The sequence below is a fragment of the Rhinatrema bivittatum genome, chromosome 12 (assembly GCF_901001135.1).
Source record: "Rhinatrema bivittatum chromosome 12, aRhiBiv1.1, whole genome shotgun sequence".
In the NCBI taxonomy this organism is placed as follows: Eukaryota; Metazoa; Chordata; class Amphibia; order Gymnophiona; family Rhinatrematidae; genus Rhinatrema; species Rhinatrema bivittatum.
Window position 1 is genome coordinate 46,813,727 of NC_042626.1, and position 16,809 is coordinate 46,830,535.

At 48.4% G+C, this 16,809-nt stretch overlaps 1 protein-coding gene and 1 long non-coding RNA gene across 3 annotated transcripts in view; one reads left to right on the plus strand and one right to left on the minus strand.

Moving 5' to 3' along the window:
* SMARCD2 (SWI/SNF related, matrix associated, actin dependent regulator of chromatin, subfamily d, member 2) overlaps positions 1 to 10,231 on the minus strand; it is a 97,260-nt gene extending 87,029 nt beyond the window's left edge. The window contains exon 1 of the mRNA XM_029573106.1: positions 9,658 to 10,231. Within this exon, the coding sequence (XP_029428966.1) occupies positions 9,658 to 9,849 (192 nt within the window). The 5' untranslated portion in view covers positions 9,850 to 10,231. The remainder of the gene's footprint in view (positions 1 to 9,657) is intronic.
* The window catches only part of LOC115074028, an 860,701-nt gene continuing 853,052 nt past the window's right edge, over positions 9,161 to 16,809 (plus strand). Inside the window, exons 1-2 of one of the 2 annotated variants that reach the window (XR_003852172.1) lie at positions 9,161 to 9,625; positions 11,668 to 11,753. This is a non-coding gene — a long non-coding RNA (uncharacterized LOC115074028). The remainder of the gene's footprint in view (positions 9,626 to 11,667; positions 11,754 to 16,809) is intronic. The other variant, XR_003852173.1, reaches the window with a different exon arrangement.

Consider the following 16,809-nt stretch of genomic DNA (forward strand, 5'->3'; position numbering starts at 1 on the left):
CCTCTCCTGTGTGCCCGATGCTGAGGATGCACATTTGTCCCTAGTGCCTCCTTTTTAGCGTGAAACCCCCTCATTTAAATACTGGATCGCACGCCCAGGAGAGGTGGCTGGGCGTGCATTAGGAAAATGGGCGCTCAACACTGAGCACCCGTTTTCTGTGCACATTTATTGCATCGGCCCCAAAGACTGGAAGCTCTTCCGGGCAGTAACTGTACCTAGTACTTCAGATTTTAAAGTCAACAAAATTCCATGTATTCAAATTCTAAAGTGCCGTTTCTTTTCAAAGCCAAAATAACGCCCATATTGCTTTTAATTCTAATGGGGAAAAAAATCCAGTCTTTCTCCTTATTTGCATGATAGTCCTCCAAAGTGCTAAGTTCTTCTACAGATGAGCTATAGTCTTTTCCTGGGTCTATTTGTTTGATATTATTTTCCTCCTCAGTGTCCAGCTCCAGCTCCTCATCTATGAGCCTTCTATGCGGGACAGTATCAAAAGCCTTACTGAAATACAAGTTACTACATCCAGTGCACACTCCTGATCTAATTCTCTGGCCATCCAATCAATGTAGCTGCAACCCCATTGAATAGTTCAGTAGACAGCATATGTCCTGCACCTCCCCAGCCCTCTTCCCCTTTCTACCTTCCTACCTCTTCGGCTGCGGAAGTCCAGTTCCAGTCTACCTACCTGTCCCACTGCCTACCTTATGCCTTAGTTCGAGTTCTCTCGCAGCTTGAATTGCTTAGTATGCACGTCGCAGTTGCCAGCATTCTCTTCTTCCCTGTCTTTTGGTCCATTCCACTGCCTCCCTCCAACCCCACGACTTTGTTTGCAGTCCTATCCAGCGTTGCTCAGAGAAATACACACATTGTACAACATGAAGCGTTCCTAGTGGTCAGAGCCAATAGATCACCAACTGACAGGGATAACGTGGCTTTTCGCCATGTGTGGCTTCAAAATAGAGCTTCTCTGCGGCCTTACTCCAATTATGGAATTCTCTTCCACCTTCATTAAGAGAGGAAGTCAATCTTTTGGAGATTAGAAAAGGGCTCCAAACATAGTTAATGTTCCGTAAGATTGATTGTGAACAATGGATGTGGAACTGGCAGGGTTGGGTTTTAATGCTGTAATGTCTGTTATTATTTATTAAGTTTTATTTTTGTTGTTTGATTTATCTTACTGTTGTGTTTCATTGTATATGTATTTTGGGGTTTATGTTGCTATATATATGTTGTGTTTGTACATCATTGTGGGTGATTTTATCTGGAAAGCAATTCAGAAGTGAAATGAAATAATATGGTTCTCATTGCTAAACATGTACTGTGGATATATAGAGATGAGGACTGATGCCTGAGCAGATTTGTCTAACATGGTAAAACCATGCTGCCTTGGATCTTTCAACCTGCTGAATTCAAGATACTTTCTATAGTGGGATTTTCATTAATTTTCTGTCCACTGAAGTGAGGCTAACCAGCCAGTAATTTCTCATCCCCTTCCTTTTACCACTTTTACGAAGTGGGACCACATCTGCCCTGAACTGAAATCATTAAACAAAGGAAAATTAGTTTCTTACCTGATAATTTTCGTTCCTGTAGTACCAAGGATCAGTCCAGACTGTTGGGTTATGCCTCCCCTCCAGCAGATGGAGTCAGAGAAAAGCTGAAAAGCACTCCCTAGATATACCGGTGTGCTACCTGCGATCCCTCAGTATATGCGATATCAAAGCAGAAGGAACTAAATAATCACTTCCGCTGACAACCCCCCCCTTTTTTTTTTAAACCACCACTGACCAGATCAAGTAATAACCTCTTTGAAAGACAGAAAATAACCCTGTCATCCTATATAGTAAACTAGAAACCAACTCAAAACAACTTACCGTTTAAACTGCCGCAACGCTTGTAATTAACGCTTTTAATTATAACCTGTAAAGGTAGACCACTGTCACAGAACGAACCGGTAGAAAACACGAGCGGACTCTCATAAAAATGACTTGGGCGGGCGTCTGGACTGATCCTTGGTACTACAGGAACGAAAATTATCAGGTAAGAAACGAATTTTACTTTCCCTGTACGTACCAGGATCAGTCCAGACTGCTGGGATGTACCCGAGCCGCCTTAGATGGGGTGGGACCCCGAGAGTCCCGCTCGAATTACACTGCTCCCAAAGGACTCAGACGACGGACCACAAACATCCAAGCGATAATGTCTTGCAAAAGTATGCAAGGATTTCCAAGTGGCCGTTCTGCAAATCTCCTGGCAAGACACAAACTGGCTTTCAGCCCACGAAGTCGCCTGAGAACTTAGAGAGTGAACCTTCAGCCCATCCAGAACAGCCTTACCGCAACCAATGTATGTGGATGCGATTGCGGTCTTCAACCACCGAGCGATAGTTGTCTTGGATGCCTGAAGGCCCTGTTTGGAGCCATTCCACAACACAAGCAGGTGATCTGATCTCCGAAACTCATTAGTCACCTCCAAATACCTCAGGAGCACACGACGGACATCCAAACGCCTCAAGCCCCGACCTTGAGAAGACTGGAGCTCCTCCTCCGAAAAAGAAGGCAATTCCACCGTTTGATTAACATGAAAGGCCGAAACCACCTTTGGAAAGAAGGAAGGAACTGTGCGTAAGGAGACTCCCGGCTCAGAAATACGCAAGAATGGTTCCCTGCATGAAAGAGCCTGCAGCTCCGAAACACGACACGCTGATGCAATGGCCACTAAGAATACCGTCTTGAGAGTTAAATCCTTCAACGAGGCCCTCTTAATAGGCTCAAAAGGGGCCACGCATAGACCACGGAGCACCAAGTTCAAGTTCCAAGAAGGACAGGGAACCCTCACAGGAGGACGCAAGTTCTTAACTCCACGCAAAAAATGAGCAACATCCGAGTGACACACAAGAGAGAAACCTTCAACCTTACCTCTCAAGCAACCCAGAGCCTCTACCTGAACTCTAAGCGAACTGTAGGCCAAACCCTTCTTCAAACCATCCTGCAAAAACGTAAGGATATGCCCCACAGAAGACCGTCGTGGCGAAATCTTTAAGTCACCACACCAGGAGTCAAAGACCTTCCATACTCTAGCATAAGTAAGCGTAGTTGAAGATCTGCGCGCCCGAAGGAGAGTGGAAATGACCGCATCTGGGTAACCTTTCATCCTCAACTGCCTCCGCTCATAAGCCAAGCTGCCAGACAAAAGCGATCCGCCAGATCGAAAAATACCGGACCCTGTCGAAGGAGATTCGGAAGATGACCTAGGCGCAATGGTCCGTCCACTGCCAGATTGACAAGATCCGCGAACCATGGACGCTTCGGCCACTCCGGAGCCACGAGAATCACGAGTCCCCAATGGGATTCTATGCGCCTTAACACCTTTCCCACTAGGGGCCACGGAGGAAACACGTAGAGGAGGATGTGTGGGGGCCACGGAAGCACAAGCGCATCCACTCCTTCCGATCCGTGCTCCCGCCTCCGGCTGAAGAAATGCACTGCCAGTGCATTTAGTCGAGTCGCCATCAAGTCCAAGTGCGGAACCCCCCAACGCTGGGCTATGAGATACATCGCCTCGGCCGACAGCTCCCACTCTCCTGGGTCTAGGTGTTGCCGACTGAGATAATCCGCCTGAACGTTGTCCACGCCTGCAATATGGGTGGCCGCTATTCGGGATAAATGACGTTCCACCCAGGCTATCAACAATGACGCCTCGGCCGCCACTGGACGACTTCTTGTGCCTCCTTGTCGATTTATATACGCCACTGTGGTCGCATTGTCCGAGAGAACTCGCACCGCTCGACCGCGTAACATCGGGAGGAGGTGACGCAAAGCCAGGCGTACCGCTCTGGTGTCCAGACGACTGATGGACCAAGTGGCCTGGTGAGGAGACCATGTCCCCTGCACCGCTCGAGACTGACAAACCGCCCCCCAGCCGGACAGACTGGCATCCGTCGTCACTACTATCCAAGATGGAGGTTCTAAGTCCACTCCTTGCAGGAGATCATCCGGAGTTAACCACCAAGTGAGGCTGGAACGGGCCGGCTCCAGCAATGGTAACACCAGGTCGTAAGTCTCGGACCTGGGATCCCAACGAGAAAGAAGCGCTCTTTGTAACGGCCACATATGTGCAAAAGCCCACGGCACCATCTCCAGAGTAGACACCATATGCCCAATGACCTGTAAATAATCCCAGGCTGTAGGTAACGGGAGATCCATCAGGTTCTGCACCTGTGTCCTGAGATTGACCAAGCGTTGACGTGGCAGGAACACCTTGCCCACCCCCGTATCGAACCGGGCACCCAAGAACTCCAACTGTTGGGTCGGTTCTAGCCGGCTCTTCGCGAAGTTGACCACCCAACCTAACGACTGAAGCTGCTGCACAACTAACCGAACCGCCCGCTTGCACGATGCCTCCGACTTCACCCGGATGAGCCAATCGTCGAGATAGGGATGGACCAGTATTCCTTGACGGCATAGGAAAGCTTCGACGACCACGAGCCGTCGCCAACCCGAACGGAAGGGCACAAAACTGGAAATGGTTCCCTAACACCATGAACCTCAGGTATCTCTGATGACCCTCTTGGATTCCAATGTGAAGATACACCTCGGTCAGATCCAAAGAAGCCAAAAATTCTCCCTTGTGGACGGCCACAATAACAGACCGTAGTGTCTCCATGCGAAAACGAGGAACGCGTAAAGCCTTGTTTACCCGCTTTAAATCCAAGATCGGCCTGAACGCACCTTCCTTCTTTGGAACCACGAAATATATGGAATACCGGCCGGTCCTGTGCTCGGCCGGTGGGACCGGCAATACCGCCCCCAGGGTCCGCAATCGGTCCAAGGTTTGGGCGATAACCCGTTGCTTCTCTGGAGGACCGCATGGCGATGTCATAAAAAGAACCCGGGGGGGACAAGCAAAATCCAACTCGTAACCGTGACGAACCACGTCGAGGACCCATTGATCCGAAGTTATCTTGACCCATTCCTCCCAATACCGGGACAACCGACCCCTGATGAGCGGAAAGGAGGAATGGGCCTGCGCGCCTTCATTGAGCAGTCTTGTTGGGGGCAAAACCTTGCGATGATCCCAAATGCTGAGGCCGCCTGCCCCAAAAGGAAGGAGTCCAAGACTGGGACCTTGCCACTTGCTGTTTTAGGGGAAAGGAACCACCCCTCCCCATACGGAACCGGCGCTGACCCCAAAAACGAGCTCTGGAATTCCCGAAGGATCGAGCCTGACGGGGCTTATCCTCAGGCAACTTATAAACTTTATTGTCTCCCAAGTCCTTGATGAGCTGATCCAGCTCGTCTCCAAACAACAACTTACCCCTGAAGGGAAAAGAACCTAAACGTGACTTAGAGGAAGCATCCGCTGACCAGCAACGGAGCCAAAGCAGCCATCTGGCAGAAACTGCAGAAGACATAATGCGAGCCGAGGTCTGCAGCAAATCATATAAAGCATCCGCTGTATAGGCGACCGCAGCCTCCACGCAGTTGGCCTGTTTCGCTTCGCCCGGCGGAAGCTCCTGTGTTGTAAGCAGTTGCTGGACCCAATGAAGAGTGGCCCTCTGCACGAGACTGTTACAAGGTGCTGCTCGGATCCCTAATGCCACAACCTCAAAGATGCGCTTCAATAAGATCTCCAACTTCCGGTCTTGGAGATCCTTCAACGCTATCCCCCCCGTGACGGGGATGGTAGTATGCTTAACCACGGCCGTGACCGCCGAATCCACCGAGGGGGTCTTGAGAAGTTCCAAGGACTCCGCCGGCAGGGGATACAACTTGTCCATAGCCCTGCTAACCCACAAGGAGGCTTCTGGAAACTCCCATTCCTTAGACACAATCTGGAACACCTTGGGATGGAAGGGAAAAGTTTGTGGAGGGGCCCGCCATAGCTACATCCCCCGAGGAAGTGTCAGCTTCCTGGTTCGGAGCCGTCATTTCCAACTCCTTCAAGACATGAAGGATTAAAAAGCTTAGCTCGTCCTTAGCAAACAATCGGAGCACCTGGGGGTCATCTCCTTCCACAGATCCCTGACCATCTGCAACATCCACTCCGGGCGCACCCGGAGAGTCCGGAGCGAGATCCGGCGCCTCCGGATCTCCGGCAACCCCCTGCAGGCGAGGGCAACGAGTCCCAGCTTTCCCCAGATCCAGAGCTGCCTTGGGGATCTTTGGTGGAGAGGGACCTTCCGCCTCCCAACCTGCTTCTGCCTCCAAAAAAGCTTTGTGCATCAGCAGCACAAACTTCGAGGAAAAAGGCACTGACCTTTTCAACTTGTCCCCCGCGGGTCGGGAGGGAGGGGGGGGCAGATGAGCCTCCGAATCGGGCGTGCTCTGCGGATTCAAGTCAGGCGGTGAAGGAGGAGGGGAGTCTTCCTCCTCCAACGCTGTTTCCTCTGCCTGCCGCGTGTTCAAGATGGCTGCCGTCTCCCTCTCTATGGGAGGCGGGGCCGAAGACCGGGACCCCGGCACTCTCCTTTGCCGCGCCGAAGAGGGGAGAGAAGACCCGCTGCGGGTAGCACTCAGCCTCCCGAGAGGGTCCCTCGCCCCCGGGAAGACATCAGGAGCAGAGACCCTCTCGAGAGAGTCGCGCCCCAGGCCGTGCAGGCCGAAGATCGTGGCATGAAGAGGCCGTCTGATGCCGCGAGAAGAAAAGCGCGCCAAAAATGAGCAAGTAAGTGTCCTCAAAGCAATAACGCACCGGGTGAACCAGCCACCCCCTCCGGAGTCCGCAGTAGCAATCACGGCAGGCTGGGGCTGCAATACGAAGCTCACTGCCTGTCCCCAACAGGGCTTAAGTGGCTCTTTTATTTTTTTTTTTGAAAAGGAAAACTCCAAGCCCCCTTCAGAGAAATAAACTCTGGAATACTACCACTGGGGGAGGGGAGGGTGACCGGCCCACCGGTAAGCTCTCCCCCTGCCTACTGGGACACACTAGCTCCAGGAAAGACTGAGGGCAGTGCCCTCTATGCCTGCCAGAAAACTTGCCTCCACGCTGCGCTGAGAACACTAAAGAACAAACTAAATATAAATTTTTATTTTTTTTTACATGAAAAACCCCCAATATGGAAACTAGTTGATCTAGTCAGTGAAACATTAAATAGAAGAAAAACCTGGAAATTCCCAGAAGAAAATCCTAACAAGAATAGGACCGCAGGTTATGCCTCTCAATCTGCTGGAGTCAGAGAAAATACTGAGGGATCGCAGGTGGCACACCGGTATATCTAGGGGGTGCCTTTCAGCTTTTCTCTGACTCCATCTGCTGGAGGGGAGGCATAACCCAGCAGTCTGGACTGATCCTGGTACGTACAGGGAACACTAGCTCCTGATTTTCTCCCTGGCCTTCTTGTGATGACACACTGTCTTTCCCTGGACATTTAACAAATCCATATACTTACTGTGTTCAACTAATATCATTTTCCCAACTTCACAAACAACTATGCTCAGGCCATGGGAATGTTCAGTCATAATCTGAGTGCGACTTTTGCATTGCTTCTTTTTATAGCTTGTACATACCGTGCACACTATTCTAGAATAATGTATGTAAAAAAATGTTTCAGCTGGCACAACGCACAAAGAAATCCCTTGCACCTTCCTTTCTCCCACCCAAGAACTATCCAGTGCATTTCTCACTAGTGACTTATAATATCAGCTACAAAAACATTTTTCAGAAAGCAAGCAATAAGGTAGCTAAGTCGACCAGTAGTCATAATCATGACTATCAGTATCATGTCAAAAAAACAAAAATACAAGAAATATGAAAGAAATGCATAAATGGAATAAACTTATTTATGGGGCTCATCAAAATATGCTAACTTGCTTTTTCGTGCAGAATTACTAGTGTCAAAGCGTGCTCACAAAATCTATCAAACCGAACAATAATAAAATCTGTATGCAGAGAAGAGTATAACTTTATACATGTAGGCTTTTAAATCTCTAGGTATTTTACATCCTGAGATGGTGATGCTTACAATACTGTGGTGCACAGATAGTTCCTGTGGAAACGTGGCTACATCGGGGGTGGGGGGGTCAAGTATTTCATTGGTTTGAGTACGTTTTTGAGCAGTTCTGCAACACCAATTTAGCATGAAAAAAAATATGGGAGTCAGTGGATAAAGTTTGATGTGGTCAGCAAGCAGCACAATGTAACCCCTATTAAAAACATTTGTTCCATGTATATTTTATCTGTGCTATTCATCTGTATTTTTTGCATTTGTTGATTGTTTGCACAGAGGCTCAAATCCCCCCTTTGTTTGGTAATTTCAGCAATGGAAGGAAAGAGGAAACTGAGCAGGACCTTTCAAACTAGGATGAGCGACAGCTGTCACTGACACCCACTAGCCCTGTAAAGCTTTCTCCTCCTTACAGTGAAAAACCAAGTATTTGAAATTTGGCAAGGTTTCTCCTCTTTAATGACTCCTGCAGCTTGGTTCAGATGAGGGTGGCAGTGTAATGTGGTCACAACCCCCCCATGAAGAAGGAGAAAGGAGGCCTGGACAGGCTTATACTTTCTGGTCTGCCAAAGGACAAACTTTGCACTGGATGCTGAAGGGATCCACAATCAATGATGCTCTGCAGAAGGCTCACTAGTGCAATGCCTAGACTGTACAGGGAAAAGAAAGAGTAAGGGCAGAGATAACCAGTTGCTTGACATAAATGCCTCATTTCCGAGCCACCATCTTCACCATTGGTGCCCAGGAGGTCTGGTGAGGGTCCGATTGTTCTGGAAGCAAAAGAGCTGGAGGATGCTAGCCTGACTGGTTAGAATGAAAGGGTCTTATTCCTCTCAAACAACCTGCCTGGCTGATGTAATAATCTGGCACCATTGTATCAAGAGCCCTTTCAAAAATAATGGAAAAAAGAATAAAAAGAAAACTATGTCTAAGCTAATAGTAGGCAGTGTGTTATCTGTCCTTAAATACCCCATCTGTGTGTCTCAATAAACAAACACATACATAAATAGGTGCATGTGTGTATTAAGCATACCAAAGAGGGCACTTAACGCGTTGTCCATTTAATGAAGAAGAGCTGCACGTTTTGCAATACTGATAAGAAGAAAGTGACAGTTGGAAAAAAAATAAATACCGAACTGTGCTGGGCAGAGAGCAGTAGAAGGGAGAGGGGGCACCAGTCAGGCACACACCCAGGCATGGGAGGGTGGGGCGGCACGGAGGGCTGAGTGCAGGTGCCGTTTCTGAGGGACCCGAGGGAGGGGTCTGTGGGGGACGTGAAGAAATAGAGAAAGGCAGGTCCCGGGCCCTGGCGCGCGCCCTATTTTTTTTTGTCGTTTAAACTGGTTCCGGCAGTTTGTTTGTTTAGTTTTGTTTCCAACTGTCATTTTTAACGGGCGCACCCCTCCACTCCCTTCCCTCAGCCAGCCCCGGGGAAAGCGGTTTACCATAAACTCAGCATCGGCTTGGATTTAAACTGCAATTAAAAAGAGCAGACCCAAAATCTAGAGCAATTATAATGTATTGAGGTGAAACATCACCTGCCCGCCCCCGGCCCCGCTATATAAGGCAGGCGTTTCCCTCAGTTTCTATAACGTGGGGTTTTTAACCTCAGCATTTATTCTGACTTGGATTTGATATTCTTGCCGCCCCCCAATGATTTCGGGAATACCCGAAGCACAGGTAAGAGACGTCTACCAGTCCCGGGTCCTTACCTGGTAAGGGGTCGCGGCCGGGCCCGCCATGGCCCGGTATCCTCCTCCTCCCGCTGCCGGGCTCTGAGCCAGGGGCCCCCGCAGCGCCCCTCCGCCCAGCACGCCCCCCGGGGAGCCCAGGGCTGCGAGCGGTGACATGGCCGGGGGCAGGGGGCTGCCCGGGGGCAGCGGGTACCCTCCCCTGCCGGCCATAGAACTTCAGCTCAGCCCCCCTCCCCCCCCCGGCTCCGCTCCGGGGGTGCAGGGTCCGGGAGGTCCTTCCCCAGTCCGGGGGTGGAAGAGACGCGCTCCTGCCACTGATGCCCCCCCGGGGAGGCTGTAAGAGAGCTTTCCCTGCAGTTAATCCTCTCCCACGGAGTGAAGGGGGGATCTTCCCAGCGCTGTTCTCTCTCCTGAGTATAAGGAGAATCCTCCTGGCGGTGACCCCCCTACCCTGGGGGATTCTGCTGCCGCCGATCTGCCCTTCCGGGGGGCATAAGGGGTATTCTGCTGCTGCCGTTTCTATTCTCCCGGGGCTGCTGTGTTGTGTACAATAAGGAAGTTATTGGAGTTGCTGCGCCTGGTGTCATCACTTCCCTTTAAGCTGTTTTGCAACAATCATTTCAGCGCAGGCCTCCTCCCACACACCCTCACTCACTCCTCCTCCTCCCGTATGTCCTGACACATTCCCTTTCTCCTACCATACACACACCTGCACCTCGCCTCCCTGACAGCCACTCTTTCCCCTCCTCCCACATACAGACTTTCCCTATGCAACTCCTTATACCCCCCCCCCCCTCCTATATACCTAGATCACTTCTATTTCTCTACACCTAGACCTTCCCCTTTCTCCTCCCATACACTCCCACATCCTCTGTGGTACACCCAAACCTCACCCCTTTCTCCTCCCTTACACCTAGACTCCCCCCCCCCCTTCCCATTCACACACACCTTTCTTTCCTCTCCTATATACCCAGATCTTTCCCCTCCCTCTTCCTATACACCTAGACCACCGCTCCCTCTTCTCCATACATTCAAACTTTCCCTCTCCTTTCTCCTACACATCTATATATCACCCACCTCTCCACATATACCAGACCTCCCCTCTGTCTTCACATATATCAGACCTCCCCTCTCCACAGGCATCTATACCTCCCACCATCCTCTTCCCATAATCACAAACCTCCCTACCACTCATTCTATACACCTAGATTTCACTCCCTTTCCTTCCATACACTCAGATTTTTCCCTCTCTATCCTATTCACCCAGACCTTTCCTCTCCCTCATCCCTCATCCCATATACCCAGACCCCCCCCTTCCTACTGCATACACCCACACTTCCCCTTCTCTCCTCCCATATACCTAGAGCCTCCCTCTCTCCTATACATTCAAACTCTCTCCTTCCTCCTTCCATACATCCAGATCTCTGTTCTCCCTCCTCTCATACAGCCATCCCTCCCCATCCACTCTTACCCATCCTACCTCACCTTCCATACACCCAAACTTCACCCTCTCCTCCCAAAGATCCAGATTTTGCTTCTGTCTCTTCCCATACACCCAGACCCTCCCTCCCCTTCCCCCAAACACCCAGCCCTTCCCTTTTCTCCTTCATAAAGTTAACACCTCTATTCACAACCAGCCCCAGGATTTTCATTTTATACTCCTGTTCCAGCTGATCCCCACCTATCGCAGGAACAGCATTTGGCCAGGGGATATAGACTGCAGCTCCTTCCAGAAACCCGGTTAATATGGACCATAATTCTGGCCCCTAGATGTGGCACTGGAGTAATGGCCGAGACTCCTTCCCAACAGATGGTGTGACCTGTGCTAAACCCATGCTGACTCAGGAAGCAAAATCCTAATCCGGGACTTGAACCAAGGATTCTGCTTGTCTGTGCACTTCACTGGGTTGAAGCCACATAGAGCTGAGCCAGGCGTGCATGGGAAAGGGTTTGAAGAAGGGGAGAAAAAAAAATGGGGAAAAGGGAAAAAAAAAAATCTAAAACTGAAGTTAAATTATTGTATTTCAGATTTTTCAAAATGTCATTTTAGTGGATTCCATGGGGAGATGCTGCAACATTCCCAGTGCAGCCCTAATTAATGGAAAGGATCATAGGTAAGAAACCAAGAAAAACTATGAAATGCCTATTGTAAAATTTGTATGATTTTTTTTTTTCTGAAAATATTTTCTAGTTGGGGCTAGCTTTTCTTTGCTTCTTACTAAGAAGCCCATAGGCAAGGTGTCATAGGATGAAAATGTAGGGAGGGAATGTGGGAAAATTCTGTACCAGCAGAGATGGTAGAGTGATGACAGAATTCCAGCACTTTGGATAGATACACAGTCCAATACAATAAGACACGCATTAAAACGGGCATTCGTATTGACTGCCCGTTTTACCAACGTGTGCACAACCACATCTCCTGGGCGCCCGATGCAATATTTAAATGAGCTGTTGTGTTAAAAAGGAAGCACTAGGGAAGAATTGTGCGTTCCTAGCACTCAAATGCATCTGGTGCCCACAATTGCAACAGACGCTCAATGCAAGCATCCATTTTATCCCGCTTCAGTTCGATTTCGCCTAATATACTCACACAATAGAGACATACATTAGCAAGGGGTGAAATGCCCTGTAACATGTCTATTGTGTGTGTATATTTGCATCCAGAATTTTTTTTTCATCAAATCATTACATTTTACCTTTATTCTTAAATACCACAAGCAGTAGATTTAAGTAACATGATACTATTAGGAGGAACTATAGAGGGCAGTATTTTTTAAATTTCTCCTGAGCCCTTGACTTGCAGATTAACTTAATGCCAGCTCTGGGACTGGAGTTAAATTTGCTGCGTTAAAAAGTGTGCGTTGGGTGCCCAGTGATTTTTTTCTCGGGGGGGGGAAATAACTAATAGCCTCATTTACATAGAGCTCATCACATGTAAATTCTATCAGCTATTTAAAGTATCGAAAGCAGAAGAAAGGTCTAACAAGACCACTTGATTCAAAGCCCTGTCAAATATTATCGAAAGAATCCAGCAATAAAGTCTCTGTGCTATGCAGTGGGCGAAATCCAAACTAGATTCATCTAAGAGATTATTATCAGTTATATTCTCCTGTAATTGTGTAAAAACTATTTTCTCTAGAAGCTTTTTTAACAATGGCAAAGTAGAGACTGGACAATAGTTCGAAAAGTCCCAGCAATCTACATTAATACCCTTAGGAATTGATAAATAGATGCCATCTTCAATTCAGATGGAAAGTGACGTTCAGCTAGAAAAGCATTGATTAATTTTGTTATGAATGGACTTACCTCTGCATCCAGCATTTTTATTAATGCTGAAGAACGGGAGTTAAATTTACAAAAACTACTTAGAAACACAGAAATGATGGCAGAAGAAGACCAAACGGCCCTTTCCCGGTGATAGCAGGCTGAATTAGCCATGCTGTCTGGGAGCGTCGTCGCGCGACCGACAGGCGGAGCTTCTAGAGTGCAGAGTTTTGAACTCTGTGCGTTTGCGCGGTGAGGTTCCCGCGTGATTGCTTAGTTTACCTCAGTCTCTTTTTTTCCGCAAGCAGGACTGCATGCGGGCGTTTTTTTCTCCTCTCCTCGTCTCTTCACTTTTTTCAAATTTTTTCGAGTTTTCAAATTTTTTCGGTTTTGCGATGGCTCCGAAGCCATCGGGCTTTAAGTATTGCCAATGTGGCAAAATTATGTCCATCACCGATGGACATAATTATTGTTACATTTGTTTGGGCCCGGAGCACGACACAGCCTCTTGCAGAGACTGTGGTCGTCTGTTGCTCCAGGCCCGAAGACAGTGCGCCGAAAAAATCGAGCGCCTACGGTCCCCTCACTCTTCGCCGGGCCCGGCGAAGAAGATAAAAAAGAAGCCAAGAAGATCTACTTCGTTGGAAGGGGACTCGGCCAGGTCGGTGCCACCACCAGGGCCGCAAAGGGAGATCGAGGCTTCGACTCCCTTGTCAGATAAGTCAGCTGCACCGTTGGGGACATAGGGCTCTGTGCTCCCTCGCTCCCACTCCTCGACGCCGAAGCACTCGGAGCACGGGAAGAGCAAAAGTAGCCACACGAAGCACGGCGCATCGGCGCACGATGCAACAGCACATCTCACGGCGCAACAGGCCAAGAAGGCCGTGGAGGACACCGGTGGCAGAGATGGTGAGAATTCCTTGCCTCCCACCGGCCTCAGTCTTAGCACAATGGACTTGCCGAGAGATGAAATCTGGAGTTGGTTCCTCGAATTACGCTCCAATATGAAGCAATATAAGACAGAGCTTCTCGCTTCCATTTCTGAGGTCTGTGAGGATATGTCGGCGCTCGGGGCTCGAGTAGACGAGATCGACACATGGCTCGATGGGCATGGCACCGCTATTAATATGCTTACCACACAACAAAATCAAGTGCGCCTCGACTATACTTTTTTAATGGATAAAATCAAGGATTTAGAAAACCGTTCAAGATGGTGTAACTTACAGATTCGTGGAGTCCATGAAACATTCGCATATGTTGATGCCGAGACTACTGTGCTGAATATGGGGCAGATTTTAAAAGGGTTACGAGCATAATATACGCACGTAACCCTTTAAAACCCCTCCTGCGCGCGCCGAGCCTATTTTGCATAGGCTCGGTGACGTGCGCATGTCCCGGGGCTTGAAAAAAGGGGCAGGGTGGGGCGGGGCAGGGGCATGGCCAGAGGCCTCTAAAGACTCGCTAGGCCGGGGGATTGGGCGCCGGCACTCGACACTCAGCCGGCGCGCGCAACCTACACCTGCCCAGAGGTAGGCACAACTTAAATAATAAAGGTGGGGAGGGGGAATTAGGTAGGGCCGGAGGGTGGGTTAGATAGGGGAAGGGAGGGGAAGGTGGGAGGGCGAAAGGAAAGTTCCCTCCGAGGCCGCTCCGATTTTGGAGCGGCCTCGGAGGGAACGGGGAAAGCCATCGGGGCTCCCCTAGGGCTTGGCGTGTGGAAGGTGCACAACTGTGCACCCCCTTGTGTGCGTGCCGACCCTGGAGTTTATAACATGCGCGCGACTGCGCGCGCATGTTATAAAATCGGGCGTAGATTTGTGCGCACTGGGTTGCGCGCACAAATCTACGCCTGCGTGTAGGTTCGAAAATCTGGCCCTATCTGCACATGTATACTTACCCACAGAGGTTCAGACTCTTCGGAATTGCTTTCTGCTTTTCAGAGCATTAAGCTAGAGCGTGCCCATAGAGCTTTGGGCCCGTGATGGAATAAGCACCCTTGTGACATAATCTTGTGTTTACACAGTTTTATGCAAAAATCTTTAATTTATGAAACCACTGGAAAGAAGGCGGAATGGAATGTCTATCTTTAATGATCTGGCACTTTCTATGCTGCACAAGCGGTATAAGCTTCAAGGGGTGACAGCAGCATTGCATTCGGAAGGAGTGCATTATCAGTGGACCTTCCCATTTGGTCTTCAGTTTGTCATCAAAGGAATTTTGCACCGAATAAAAACTGTCACCAAAGCCGTAGAGGCATTCCAGCAAGCCAACCTCTGGTATTAATTTTCAGCTACCCAAAATGGCACTGGAGACCATGAAGTCAGACAACTACCTGCAATGGCATAGAGTCAGCAAGAGTGGTAGTTGGCTGCGGTACCACTTTGAGGACTCTAGATCTGCGATGTCTGATCAGGGCTGAAGGAGCCTGTGGATGTATTGCTGGTTGTTGCTGTATCTCTTATTTTCTAGAGCCACTCTTTTTAATTGCGGCTATAGTTTTTTGACTGGTTTTGCTGTCTATCCAGCTGTTTGTTTGTGTAACCATGTGCTTTTTCATAGTACTCTGTTATTAACTGTTAGGGCACTTATGCTAGGCTCTTTGGGAGCATTTTGATTTTCCATTATAGTGGATTAGATGGTAATTTTTTCCCTTTTTTCTCTCTGCTTTTGCTTATGGAAGGGGGTTCTCTCTTAGGTAGTTCTTCATTGGTGGATGTTTAGGTCCCCAGGAAGGAGTGGGATCCGCCATGTGGGGAGGGCGGTTTGGATAGGGGTTTTTTGGGATCATAGAGTAGTGCATAATCCAGTACTGCTAACACTACCTTGTCATCTTACTGATTTGTTTATATGCTATTTTTTTTTGCTCACAGCCTTTCCTGTATACTGCTTTGTCGCTTCTCTTTTATCTCCTACTTTTCCTCATTTCATGGCAGTTAGAATTTTTTGCATGAATGTTAAGGGTCATAACACCCTCTGGAAGCGCTAACTGTTAGGTCAGGAACTTATTTCTCAGAAGGTGGCGGCTGCATTGATTCAGGAAACTCTCTTACGCATGTGCCATAAGCATTTGCTGTCTTTTTCCTCTTTTCCTCACAAATTTCTAGCCGCCAGCTCCTTGGGGTCTAAATATGCTGGCTGGGTATATTATTCTCTCATTTCTTGGTTTTTGAGTTGCTTGTTCAGCTTGCAGATTCTAAGGGGCAATTTTTAATGGTCAAGATTAGAGTGGGGCAAGATATCTTCACTTTTGTTTCTGTATATTTTCCTAATTCAGACCAGTCTTCTTTTTTGAAGACTCTGGATAATCTGCTATTACATCATGCGGAAGGGTGGGGATTTTAATTTCACTAGGAACCTGGACTTCAATAATTCTTTTTCTTCCCCTGCCTCCTTACAGGGGATGAGAAAGCTGCTATTCTCTTTTATGTTACAATGGAGTTTGGTTGATATTTGGAGGCAGCGTAATCCCAAATCTTGCACCTATACTTTGTATTCCTCCTTCCACAGGACTTACTCCTTTATCAATTATTTTCTTAATGATAAAAATATACAGAATCGTGCTGAACCTATGCTTTATATTGTTCTCCTATGTGATTGTGCTCTCGAAACCCTAAGAAAGATCTGGGGATTTTGGGTATGGTTCTTGTTTTCTTTTCTCATTGTATACTATATAAGTCAATAAATAAAGAGTTATAAAAATATATATATATACAGAATCATGTACTGGGAGCAGAGCTAGGGAATATCACATAGTCTGACTATGCACCTGTTTGGGTGGATGTTCAATTTCATGATGTGGATAAGGGTCTCTGCTTCTGGCAGCTCAATGAAAGTTTATTGAAAGATGAGTCTTTTTCTCTCTCTCTCTGTGTAAACTTCTTCAAGAGTATTTCAGAAAAAACTCTC